This window comes from Eschrichtius robustus, chromosome 12, assembly GCF_028021215.1.
Source record: "Eschrichtius robustus isolate mEscRob2 chromosome 12, mEscRob2.pri, whole genome shotgun sequence".
NCBI classification, from domain to species: domain Eukaryota; kingdom Metazoa; phylum Chordata; class Mammalia; order Artiodactyla; family Eschrichtiidae; genus Eschrichtius; species Eschrichtius robustus.
The window spans coordinates 44785841-44798920 of NC_090835.1; the positions used below are offsets into that span (position 1 = coordinate 44785841).

At 46.5% G+C, this 13080-nt stretch overlaps 1 protein-coding gene across 2 annotated transcripts in view; it reads left to right on the plus strand.

Annotated features, from left to right (window-relative positions):
- MYRIP (myosin VIIA and Rab interacting protein) overlaps positions 1–13080 on the plus strand; it is a 220533-nt gene that overhangs the window by 151296 nt on the left and 56157 nt on the right. For both annotated transcript variants that reach the window (XM_068557723.1, XM_068557724.1), the window contains 2 exons: positions 4928–5060; positions 11716–12344. In XM_068557723.1, coding sequence (XP_068413824.1) covers positions 4928–5060; positions 11716–12344 — 762 coding nt within the window. The remainder of the gene's footprint in view (positions 1–4927; positions 5061–11715; positions 12345–13080) is intronic.

Consider the following 13080-nt stretch of genomic DNA (forward strand, 5'->3'; position numbering starts at 1 on the left):
GGCCTCTTCGTGATATCTTCAGGAGGGCACCCTGACCTACAGACCCTGGATGGCCCTAAACCAGTGGTCTCCTGGCAGTGCTTCCTCTTTTATCCTCAGTTCTCCGAGGACACGAATACCCTGGCTCCAGGGGTAACTATGCAGAATCCCATAACACTGCAGGCCTCCCTCCTTGGGCTGAACTGCAAAACCCAAACTTAATCCATCCCCACGCTGACAGGATTTCTCATCTATTCTCTTGAAAGAAAGTTCAGTGTGATTGTCCTCTTTTTAATTTCCTCCTTTATTGTGTGGTTCTCTGCCAGTAGGGGGGTCAGTGCAATCTAGCTTTCAAAGCCTTAAGATGCAATATCCTGAAAGGCACCAGTGCAGGGGTTATAATTCATTTAGTGCCTATCTCTTTGGGCGCGTGTATATAAAAAGTCGTCTCTGTATAAATACGGTGATCCTATTGATAATAATGATGACAGCAGAGGCTGGGCATACGCTATGCCCGGGGACTAAGGTGCATCTCTGTCTGACTCTGTCTCTTCTCTATCCTTCCCTGTTTTCCTCAGCCTTCTCCCTTTGTGCTTTTGTCATTTTCCTCCCTCACATTTGCTCACTCCTTTAAATGACTATAGGGCAGACCTAAAGTATTTTTCATTATTGTTATAATTATTGGATTGAATTTAATGACTATGCCCGACCCTAAAAATACAAAGCAAAGCTATGTCTCAGTTGTTATTCATATGAACACTGTTATCGATCCCTTTGCCCATAAACCCTTGATACTAAAAACATTCTCTCCCTGTTTTATGATGTGGGCTCCTTGAGAGCAAAGACTTATTTTGAAGCCATGACTAGTGCCCCAGGGAGCCTGCCCTGGTGGCAGTGATGATAATCATTGCAGTCATAGCAACAATATACCATTCCAAGAAATACAGGTAGAACAGGACGCTGCTGCCCACACGGGGGACCAGCGGCTGCAGAAGCTTTAACAAAGGTAACTGATGATCACACTGCAAGTTTTGCCTAGAGCTTCAGAACCAGCTGGTTTGGATGGCAGGTCCTGCTGCGTTGGAGCATGCTAGCCAGGAGTGCCTTGTCCCCAGGCTTTCAGCAAAGGGTGTCAGGCACAGCAGCAAGAGGGCATGGAAGAGCATCACCTCGGAGCCAGACAGACCCAAGGTCAAGCCCTGCCTCCGCCCTGCGCCAACCTTGTGCTTGGGCAAGTTATTCCAGGCTGCCGCAGCTCACTCATGTGCACCCAATTGGACTGAGTGAGGGGATGGAGGTCTTGCCCTGGCTCAGTGGCAGAGCTTAATAAATGCTATTATTTTGACTGATATTTACTGAGTGCATTCTGTGTGCTAGACATGGCACTGATTCCTTTCTGTGAGGAAACTGAAGCTTAGAACAGATGCTCCCAAGATCCCACATAGCAAGAGGAGGAGCTGGCATGGACCCTACCCAACACACTACCCATTCATGCCCAAAGAGTTATGAGGCGGGGCCTGTTTGAACTTCTCAGTCTATCTTTGCAAGGCTTTGCTGGCATGCTAACATTCCTGAACCCATGGACTCCACCCTCCATGCCCAGCCCCCCAGCATACACATGCAGACACTGTAACTCAGGCCCGCCTGACCTGACATCACCAGCCCTGTTTCTTCCATGGACCCTAGGGTGGGTAAGAGGAAGAAAAACAAAAGCTGTGGGTGGGAACGAAAGGGTGGGCACAGAGGGCCCAGCCAGGGAAACAAGGCAAATAAATTAATCAAGTAATCCCATCACTTCCCGAGAGCCACAGAGTTTGAACCAACTGGCAAGTAAAAGTGTCGTGGTTGCGCCATCTTCTGGGCAATATGTTTATTGCAATGAGTTTGTGGCAAAACTGGGTCTAGGGTCTGGGGCTTTTCCACCCTGGCTGGAGACAGCAGGCCAGCAGTGTCCTGAGATGCGCTGGAGTCAGCTCTTTGGGGATTCTTGTGATTGTCAGGGTATAGCTGTTTTTCCTAGTGTGAAACAATGGCTTGCCTGAAATAGATTACAAAAGCCTGGCATCCTCAACTCATGAAAAACATAGATCCCATCTTCCCTGCTGGGACCACAGAAGGACTTTTCATTTCTTGATCTTGGCTTTTGTAGGTGAGGGAGCATTTTTGTCCTGTAGAAATGCAGCCCAGCCACCTCCTACAGCCACACACATACAGAAATAAAATATTGTTTGAGCCACTGCAAAATGAAATACTATCATTTCCTCTCTTTCAAACATGTATTCAGTGATTTACAGTGAGAAGTGTGAAGATAGAAAAATAAAGACCAGGGTATAGAAAACAGCTCAGGTGAGGCTGCAGTAATACTGCACCTGGCAATAGGCCATCAGCTCCTTAGGGCCACACCTGTGTCTTACATCCTACAAATTCAGTCACAAACATGGGACCGAGGGTCACACCCAAAAGACCATCCCTGTCTTCAAGGAGCTCACAGTCTGTGGAGGAGTCGATATGTTGGAATAAGACTGTAGGAGAGACAGGAAGAGCCGTGTGATCACACAGAAGGGGGGTCTTCTTGCCAGTCCAAGGTGGAAGGCGTGTCAAGGGTATGTTCCCCTGAATATATGGGGGTTTGCCATGGAAGGATTTTTTTTTCTTCATTTTTAACAACTTCACTTGCCAACAGACTGTCACCCTTAATCTCTGCCTCTGTGATAGCTGCTCATCATCTGTCAAGGATTTCACAAAATTACAGATGGCTCCCTGAATACCCAACCCCAAGAAAACCTTGGTTGTTGTGAAGTATCAGAGCTGTTCAGGGCACTAGAGACAGGGTCAGTGCTTGCTGTGCCCTCTGAATGATGGAACTGGTACCCAACTGAGAGCCACTTGACGCGTGTGTTAGCTTTTCTCTCCTCCAAGTAAGACCTTGCCCTCCATGACATAAATGAGGATGACAGTGGGATTCTTCTTTGTTTCTCTTGATCCCCAGTGTCATCCAAGAAGTTAGTAAGATCATCATCATCATCATCATCAGGCACTTCTGAAAACCTATCCTGTAGCCCACCCCAAATCACATTCACTCCACAGTAAACATTCATTGATTTCCAGTTCCGTACCAGTTACTGTGCCAGGGGCTGGGGATGTCACCCTTAGCAGTCCATTAACCTCCTTCAGTTGCTTGCACCAGGCAAAAAAACAGATGTTGCAATAGAGTGCCGTATAACACAGCAAGAATAGAAGCCGCCAGGACCCTCAGCCCAGCTTGAGGAAGGGGGTTTCCCACAGACCGTGGCCTGTTTGAACTGAATGCACACTGAATCTCATCTAATCGATAAGAGGGGGAGAGCTCCTCCACTCCTGGGCTGCATTAACCTGTGACCGTGCATCGAACGGCAGGTCTGGAGACCCGTCATACTCTCTTCTGTAATCAAAGGAGTGGGAGGCAGTTTGTGACCCTTGATACACAGCTTAAAGCGTTCCGTAGTTGTTATGCAAACCCATCTTCCTCCTGGATCGGCCTCAAGGTCTTGTGAGGGGAAATAGAAGAGGTTTCCTATGACTCCTTCTGGACCAGAACTGGCTGTACCACCCTCTCCAACAAAGTGTGCCAGACGCCCTATGTCTGAGGGCTGCTGGGCCCTGGCCTAGCCTGCGATGATGGTGATGCTAGGACTCGATCCTCAGTCCTCTCTGAGTCTTTTCTCAGACTGGTTAACCATCCTTCGGGGCAAGGCTACAGAGTGCATTGTCCTCTCCCAAAACCCTGGTCATCATGCTCAATTTTCTCACCTATATATCCTGGATCCAGTGTTTGCTATTCTCCTTTGTTATTCTCAAACACCTTTTTAAAGCTCATACTTATTATGCAATTACTGTGTGCAGAGCAAGATTAGATTTCTGCTTCTCAACAAATTGAGTCACTCAGCCAAGGTGTTGTAGCAGAGGTGGTCTTGGAGCCCAGATACAGCTGAGTCCTGAGTCCAGCCTCAGCCGCCCGAGGGCCCTGCCCACAGCTCTCCAAACATGCTCCCCTCTTGTCTCCTACTCTCAGGACCTGTGGCGGGAGAGGAAGAAAGTTACCAAGATGAGCCAGTTCCTCCTGGGAGAGAAGGCAGCAGGGCTGTTGTTGTTGAGGTTGGCCACCTGGTGGCGCCAAACTGCCTGGGGCCTGAGTCAGAGATGGGTACTTCGCTTCCTATCTCAGAGACGCTTTCGTTCCTGTTTCACCCATATAGAAAGATCAAAGTAAATCACCAATAGAAGGGAATTCTTTCATTAAATGACAATGGAAAAAATTGGTCTCTTTCTGTTTGATGAAATTCCCTACACAGAACATTTGAGCTTCAGATTCTCAGTATAACATTTGTAACATATAGAAATGATACAGCTCAAACATGTTTCTTGTCAGTCATTTGAAATCCCTTTTGTACCACTTGCCCTTAGGTTAGAGTTTATTTTCCTTTTTTTAACTAAATGGGAATGTGTTGCAAAGGCTCTGGGCTTGTGGACTGATCATCCTTGGTTCACTTGTCTATTGCAGCACTTAGATTGTGCTATAACTTTCTACTTATACTGCTGAAATGCTCAGGTTTGGAGGTCTTTGAAGGGAAGATGCTCTCATTTTCATCACACACAGTTGGCCCTAAGAAATCTTGGCCAAGAGAATGGCTGGGTAAACAGGAGCCATGTGAGAACCTGCTCTGTCGGATTCCACCACATCTCTGATGCTTTCTGGCAGGCCTGCGTGCTTGCAATGGAATAAACAGGAACCATGTGTGCCATTATATGGCATGATGCACTGATCTGCAACTTCTAAACCTCAACACGAGAAAAGCCATTACCATCAGCTGTGTCTTCTCCATGCGGTGGGACGCCTGCGGATCTGAAGGCACTCCTCCTGGGGACTGTGCCTTACAAGGTCACCCCTTCCCCTCTTTTCTCTCCACAGCGGTCACAGTCTGTGTTCTCACTCAGCAGAGAAGATGACCTGAGGACCTCTTCGCTGGAGGTTGCATCGAGGCAGCCGAGGGAGGAGGAGGCGTGGCCCAGCTGGAAGAGCGTGGACAGGCTGGATGAGACAAGTAACTGTTCTAAGCAGCATGTGCTTGGTCTGTGGGTTTCAAAAATGCTGTTGGGAGGCTTCTCGGCTGTCGTGTGGTTGCTCAGCCCTTCCTACCATCAGTCTGAGTGGGGATGTGTCCATTTGGGACAGCTGGGCCACCAAGTCATGAGGTCTCTCGCACAGCACGCAATATATAATGTGGACATGTTTCCCACATGGGAAGTTTTCCTTCTGAGACCCGTGAGACAGTGGGCAAGTGTGTTCAGATCACTTGGCTACACAGCCCCCCTTCAGCTACGTGTTCTATGTGGACTAGGAGAAGGTGTCTTATTATATGTAGGCCAGGAACACCAATCCAACCTAGCAGGCATTCACTTCAGTATCCAAGATACCACAGCTAATGTGGTCCTCAAACATTTGCAGGGCTTTTCAACTACTCATGGTAATAAGTGTCTCCACACCATAAAAGTAAACAAATAACAACAAAGAAAGAGCATTTCAAAGTTCAGACTTAGAAACTAACAAATTTAGGGGGTATTATAAGCACTTCAAAAAGACACTCCATTTCACAAAACCATTCCTGCTGAATTATGAGCATTCCAAAAAAATTTGCAAAGGATCTTGGTTTTCAAAACATGATTTTGTGCATAAATTTCTCTAAACTAAGGCACCCATGTGTAATTTATCAGTTGCATAGAAACAAAAAACTTAGTTCAACAACATCACACACAGAAAAATGATTTCATACTCGGCTCAAAAATCCATGCATCTCTCAGGATGAAGATTTAAAATAAAAAATATAAAAGCACTTGTATGGAAAACTGCTGGTTTTTCCGAGGACTGCTCGGTCCTTGACATGCTAAAATGTCCAGGCCAACCCCAGAAGTCTTGAAAGATGTCTGATCTGTTTAGCAGGAAGCAGGTTATTCCCTGGGGGCACTTCTCAGTCTCAGCAGAGCACAAATGTAGAACAGAGGAGGGCCAGAGGCAGAGGTCATCTTAGAAGGGTAACGTCAACTGGACTATTTTCAGCAGTTCTGTTTATGCCTCAGGGGAAGGGTTGGCTCTGGAGCCTGTTGGTCCATGGTTGAGGTCAGCTGTAGGGGACACTGTGGGCTGAGTAAACCCACCTTCAGTCTTCAGTCTTGACAGTGCTTACAGCAAGTAATGCATGTCCCCCCGCCAAACACATTTTCACTTTGTAGACCTTGACTGAGCATCTGCCATATACACAGCATGTGCTCATTGCTGGGAAATGAAGATCAGGGGACAGTTCCTGGTCTTGACTTTCTAACTGTGAGTTGTCTACACAATCATGAAAGAGTGAGAATTTGGAGAAAGGAGAGGATGGAGGAGAGCAGGGTCCCAGAGGGTGTCCCAGTGCATGAAGGGAATATGGTACTGGAGCCCAGGCAGAGCTCTGAGAATTTCCCACAATGCAGCTTGACAACCAAGGTTTTCATAGGGTTGAGCATTTATGGAGCCATCCCTGCTTTTGCTGAGATAAAAATTGGCCAACTTCTAGCTTTCCCAGAGCAACATGCAATCTGGAATTATAAAAGGCAGAGGAAGAGAGGAGCTGGTGATGGGCAGACCCCAGCCCACCATGTAGTGGGTGTTGGAGGTGGGCCCAGGACCACATCTACAACACAGCCAACCCTGGAGGCAGGCACAGAGTGGCATCACTAGGGCCTTCTCTCTTTGGCTTCCTCCCATGGCCCCAGGAGAGGCTGAAGACAGCTGGACTCATGTAGAGCCACACATCAAGTGCCCCATCTTCCGCTGCAGCCTGTGGGTGCCTGTGTTCACAAGCGAGTGGTCTTTACCAGCCCAGGATGGGTTGCAGAACTGGCCAGGGGCTGGGGGTCCAGCAGTGAAGAAGAGGCGGCCCTGCCCTCAAGGAACTCATGGTCAGGGGTGGGGGATGGGGGGCGGGATAGACAACCACAAAAATAAGATATAGTTTAAGTGTTAAAAAAAAAAAAGAAAGCTTTTTGGCAAAGCTCAGAGAACAGAGTAGCCAGCTCCTCAAGGAGAGAAGGCCAAGGGTGTGCCACTGAGAAGAAGCATCAGATTCAGAGCCCCAAAGATGGTCCTGAGGGCAGACTTAGCGACTAATTGTAAGGCCCCAAGGATACACCTTTCCCCTGAGAGTGAATGCTCCACTGACGGGGCAAGTCTGCACGTTTGCATCATGTGGGTGTCTGTTTGGCTTACCCCAGAAGTGGACCCTAATACAAAGATCCGAGAGACAGCAGAAGCAAGAAGAACGACAATCCTGCAGCCTGTGGAACAAACACCACATTCACAGAAAGAGAGACAAGATGAAAAGGCAGAGGGCTATGTACCAGATGAAGGAACAAGATAAAACCCCAGAAAAACAACTAAATGAAGTGGAGATAGGCAACCTTCCAGAAAAAGAATTCAGAATAATGATAGTGAAGATGATCCAGGACCTCGGAAAAAGAATGGAGGCAAAGATCGACAAGATGCAAGAAATGTTTAACAAAGACCTAGAAGAATTAAAGAACAAACAAACAGAGATGAACAATACAATAACTGAAATGAAAACTACACTAGAAGGAATCAATAGCAGGATAACTGAGGCAGAAGAACGGATAAGTGACCTGGAAGACAGAATGGTGGAATTCACTGCTGCGGAACAGAAAAAAAGAAAAAAGAATGAAAAGAAATGAAGTCAGCCTAAGAGACCTCTGGGACAACATTAAACGCAACAACATTTGCATTATAGGGGTCCCAGAAGGAGAAGAGAGAGAGAAAGGACCTGAGAAAATACTTGAAGAGATCATAGTCGAAAACTTCCCTAACATGGGAAAGGAAATAGCCACCCAAGTCCAGGAAGCGCAGAGAGTCCCATACAGGATAAACCCAAGGAGAAACATGCCGAGACACATAGTAGTCAAATTGACAAAAATTAAAGACAAAGAAAAATTATTGAAAGCGACAAGGGAAAAATGACAAATAACATACAAGGGAACTCCCATAAGGTTAACAGCTGATTTCTCAGAAGAAACTCTACAAGCCAGAAGGGAGTGGCATGATATATTTAAAGTGATGAAAGGGAAGAACCTACACCCAAGATTACTCTACCCGGCAAGGATCTCATTCAGATTCGACGGAGAAATCAAAAGCTTTACAGACAAGCAAAAGCTAACAGAATTCAGCACCACCAAACCAGCTCTACAACAAATGCTAAAGGAACTTCTCTAAGTGGGAAACACAAGAGAAGAAAAGGACCTACAAAAACAAACCCAAAACAATTAAGAAAATGGTCATAGGAACATACATGTCGATAATTACCTTAAATGTGAATGGATTAAATGCTCCAACCAAAAGACACAGGCTTGCTGAATGGATACGAAAACAAGACCCATATATATGCTGTCTACAAGAGACCCACTTCAGACCTAGGGAAACATTCAGACTGAAAGTGAGGGGATGGAAAAAGATATTCCATGCAAATGGAAACCAAAAGAAAGCTGGAGTAGCAATACTCATATCAGATAAAATAGACTTTAAAATAAAGAATGTTACAAGAGACAAGGAAGGACACTACATAATGATCAAGGGATCAATCCAAGAAGAAGATATAACAATTATAAATATATATGCACCCCACATAGGAGCACCTCAATACATAAAGCAACTGCTAACAGCTATAAAAGAGGAAATTGACAGTAACACAATAATAGTGGGGGACTTTAACACCTCACTTACACCAATGGACAGATCATCCAAAATGAAAATAAATAAGGAAACAGAAGCTTTAAATGACACAATAGACCAGATGGATTTAATTGATATTTATAGGACATTCCATGCAAAAACAGCAGATTACACTTTCTTCTCAAGTGCGCACGGAACATTTTCCAGGATAGATCACATCTTGGGTCACAAATCAATCCTCAATAAATTTAAGAAAATTGAAATCATATCAAGCATGTTTTCTGACCACAAAGCTATAAGATTAGAAATCAATTACAGGGAAAGAGACATAAAAAACACAAACACATGGAGGCTAAACAATATGTTACTAAATAACCAAGAGATCATTGAAGAAATCAAAGAGGAAATCAAAAAATACCTAGAGACAAATTACAACGAAAACATGACGACCCAAAACCGATGGGATGCAGCAAAAGCAGTTCTAAGAGGGAAGTTTATAGCAATACAAGCCTACTCAAGAAACAAGGAAAATCTCAAATAAACAATCTAACCTTAAACCTAAAGGAAGTAGAGAAAGAAGAACAAACAAAACCCAAAGTTAGTAGAAGGAAAGAAGTCATAAAGATCAGAGCAGAAATAAATGAAATACAAACAAAGAAAATAATAGCAAAGATCAATAAAACTAAAAGCTGGTTCTTTGAGAAGATAAACAAAATTGATAAACCATTAGCCAGACTCATCAAGAAAAAGAGGGAGAGGACTCAAATCAATAAAATTAGGAATGAAAAAGGAGAAGTTACAACAGAAATACAAAGCATCCTAAGAGATTACTACAAGCAACTCTATGCCAATAAAATGGACAACCTGGAAGATATGCACAAATTCTTAGAAAGGTATAACCTTCCAAGACTGAACCAGCAAGAAATAGAATATATGAACAGACCAATCACAAGTAATGAAATTGAAACTGTGATTAAAAATCTTCCAACAAACAAAAGTCCAGGACCAGATGGCTTCACAGGTGAATACTATCAAACATTTAGAGAAGAGCTAACACCCATCCTTCTCAAACTCTTCCAAAAAATTGCAGAGGAAGGAACACTCCCAAACTCATTCTATGAGGCCACCATCACCCTGATACCAAAACCAGACAAAGATACTACAAAAAAAGAAAATTACAGACCAATATCACTGATGAATATAGAAGCAAAAATCCTCACCAAAACACTAGCAATCAGAATCCAACAACACATTAAAAGGATCATACACCACGATCAAGTGGAATTTATCCCAGGGATGCAAGGATTCTTCAATATACGCAAATCAATCAATGTGATACACCATATTAACAGAAGAATAAAAACCATATGATCATCTCAATAGATGCAGAAAAAGCTTTTGGCAAAATTCAACACCCATTTATGATAAAAAACTCTCCAGAAAGTGGGCATAGAGGGAACCTACCTCAACATAATAAAGGCCATAAAAAAAAAAAAAAAAAAAGATCTGAGGGCCTATAGTTTATTTGGAGGTGAACCTGAAACCACAGGGAGGAGAGTAGGGATATGATACAGGGAAGGGAAAATAGGCAACAAATGACTTGTTATGAAGCAGGGTTCGACCATGGGTGACAAGCTTGCCCCACTGGGGAACTCCAAGAGTTCCAATGGGCAAGGGAGCTGGGGTACTTATCCCCTAGCTCCCCAGTCATTGGTGAGGGCTGCTCCCAGGAGGTGGTGATTCCATCCTGCCTCAGGGCAGCCAGCACAGGCTCTGGTAACCAGAGAAAGCCTTAGGCAAAGCAAGATTGCTGCTCACTGGCCATTATTAGCTTCAACTGAGAGAGAGCCTGCGCATTTCTGGAGAAACCCTGATGGGCCCTTTAGTCGCTGCCTTCTGCAGTACCTGACTGTCGATCTTGGGACATGGCACTGGGGAAGACGCCAACAAAATAGAGCCCTTTTTCCAAGAAGACCTACTATTATCACAGGTAGAGCCCATAACATGTCAAAGGTAATAATACCCTGGTTAGCCTCTCTTTTGAATGTTTACAGTCAGTGGAAACAGTGTTGTAGTACTGAAGAGGAACTATAGGGTACAGACGTAGGGTATAAACGTATCTGTCCTCTATACACACGTACAAGGAGTACACAGGTGCTGATCCAGTCAGGTGTTAAATAATAATGGTATAATTCAATTCAGTAGATGGAAGATAAAAATAGTTGGGGGCCCTCATTGTAGTAGGCACTGTGATGGATGCTTCACATATGTTGTCTCATAAAAATCCTCTGACAGCCCGGGAGGGTCACACTGTCCCCACTGACAGGTCAGGAAACAGGCTCAGAGATGCTCTCTGACCAAGGTCACCTGCTAGTAATGGCCAGGACTGGGGCTCAGCCCTGGCTCTGCCTGAATCCAAGGTTCTTGTTCTTTGCCCTGCCCTACAGTGGCCTCATTTATAGGCAAGGGGGAAAGAGCTGTTAAGAAGTCATCTTTTGCTCTGAGCAGGTATGTGTAACACACTTACGAGCCTCACCTCATTTCATCCTCTCAGCAGCCCAGAGAAGTATTAGCTGTGCCCTTTTCACCAACCAGAGACCCAAGCTCGGAGACTCACACAGCGGCTAGGTGGCTGAGCCTGCTCTCTGCCCTGGCCCTCTGACTTCCCAGCCTCTGCTCTTTCCTCTGCACGAGCTGGCTTTGGGACAGTGCAGGCTAAAGAGATGACTGAGACCCAGACCCTGCCACAGGGCCCTTGTCATCGGGGAGGAGGGCCCAGCCCTGTGCGTGATCAGCCAGAACCCAAGTTGGATCATGGAATGAACCAGACAGTCTGTCACAGCAACTCAGGGAAGGAGGAGGCCACGTCTGGGCGGGGAGACCAGAAAGTGCTCTAGGAAGAGGGACACAAGGGAGGTCTTGGCGGGGCCCCTTCTTCTAAGGCGGTAACAGCCCCTCTCTGATTTCTCTCCCCCTCCTGCCTGCAGATGTGGCCCCAGTTTTGCACAGCCCCGACGGGAACTGGATGGCCCTGAAGGATGGGGCTCTGCCCCCAACCCGCCTGCTGGCCAAACCTAAGAGTGGCACGTTTCAGGCCCTGGAGGCGGCCTCCAGCATGGCGTCCGCCTATGATGAGATGGGCTCCGACAGCGAGGAGGACTTTGACTGGAAGGAGGCCTTGAGCACGCTGTGCCCACAGCCCCAGAGCCTGGCCAGGAACCCCCAGCCTCAGCCCATGCAAGCCCAGGGCTCAGACCAAGACCCCTCCGCCTACTCCGGGCTCTCCCCCAACCCCGAGGCCATGTGCTCTGACTCAGAAACCTCCTCAGCAGGCTCTTCCCGGGAAGCTGGGCGCTGGGCCAGGCTGTCCTGGTTGCAGAGGAAGGCCCCCAGGAATCCCTCAGCCGAGAAGATGCGCCTACAGGGAGAGCTAGACGTGAACTTCAACCCCCAGGCAGCCAGCAGGGAGACCTCAGACAGCAGCGAGCCTGAGGAGGCCCCCCACCCCGCAGATCGGAGGGCCAGGAGGTGGAGAAGGGCCCGGGTGGGCTCAGAGGAGCCAAGCAAGGAATTATCTTCCCCCAGCGGCCATCCCCCGGAGCTGGACACACATCAGGTAATAAAGCTGGGTGCGTGCAAGCACACACACATTTTTCAGTAGGCTGTGCCCTCCTCCAAGCAGGAGTGGTGTGGAGAGTCCCAGGTTCAGAATCCATAGAACCGGATTCTCATCTTGGTTTTGCTGCTCAGTCACAACTCTTGGAGGCTCCATGCCCTCCTCTCTGGAGATGAAAGCTTAGAGTTCAAAGTGGGTTTGCAAAGTGTGGCCCCCAGACCAGCAGCCACAGCAGAACCTGGGAACTTGTTAGAAATGCAGATCCTCAGGCCCTGCCCCAGAGCTGCTAAATCAGAAATTCTGGGGATGGTGCCCAGGCATCTCTGTTATAACAAGCTCTCTTGGTGATTTTTCTGTGCATTAAAAATCTAATGGCCACTGGTGTGGGGTTAAGGCTATGGGGTTTAGAGTCAGCCTGCTCGAGTTCAAATCCGGCTGTGTGACCTTGGACAAGGCATCTTTTTAGGTCTCAGTTTCCTCATCTGTCAAATGGGGATAATATTAGAACCCACTTCAAAGAATGGTTGTGATGAGTGAATAAGATAACTTTATAAAGAGCTGACCTCTGTCCTAGAACACAGCACAAGGGCACAGACAGTATTGTTTCAATATGATAATTCAGGGCACAGTTTACTAACATTCTGTGACTTTTAGTCCCCATCACAAGCCTCCTCGGAATCCTCAGTGCTGCCTCCCTCACGGTTTACCTCATGAACTGCCTTAGAGAATCTGATTA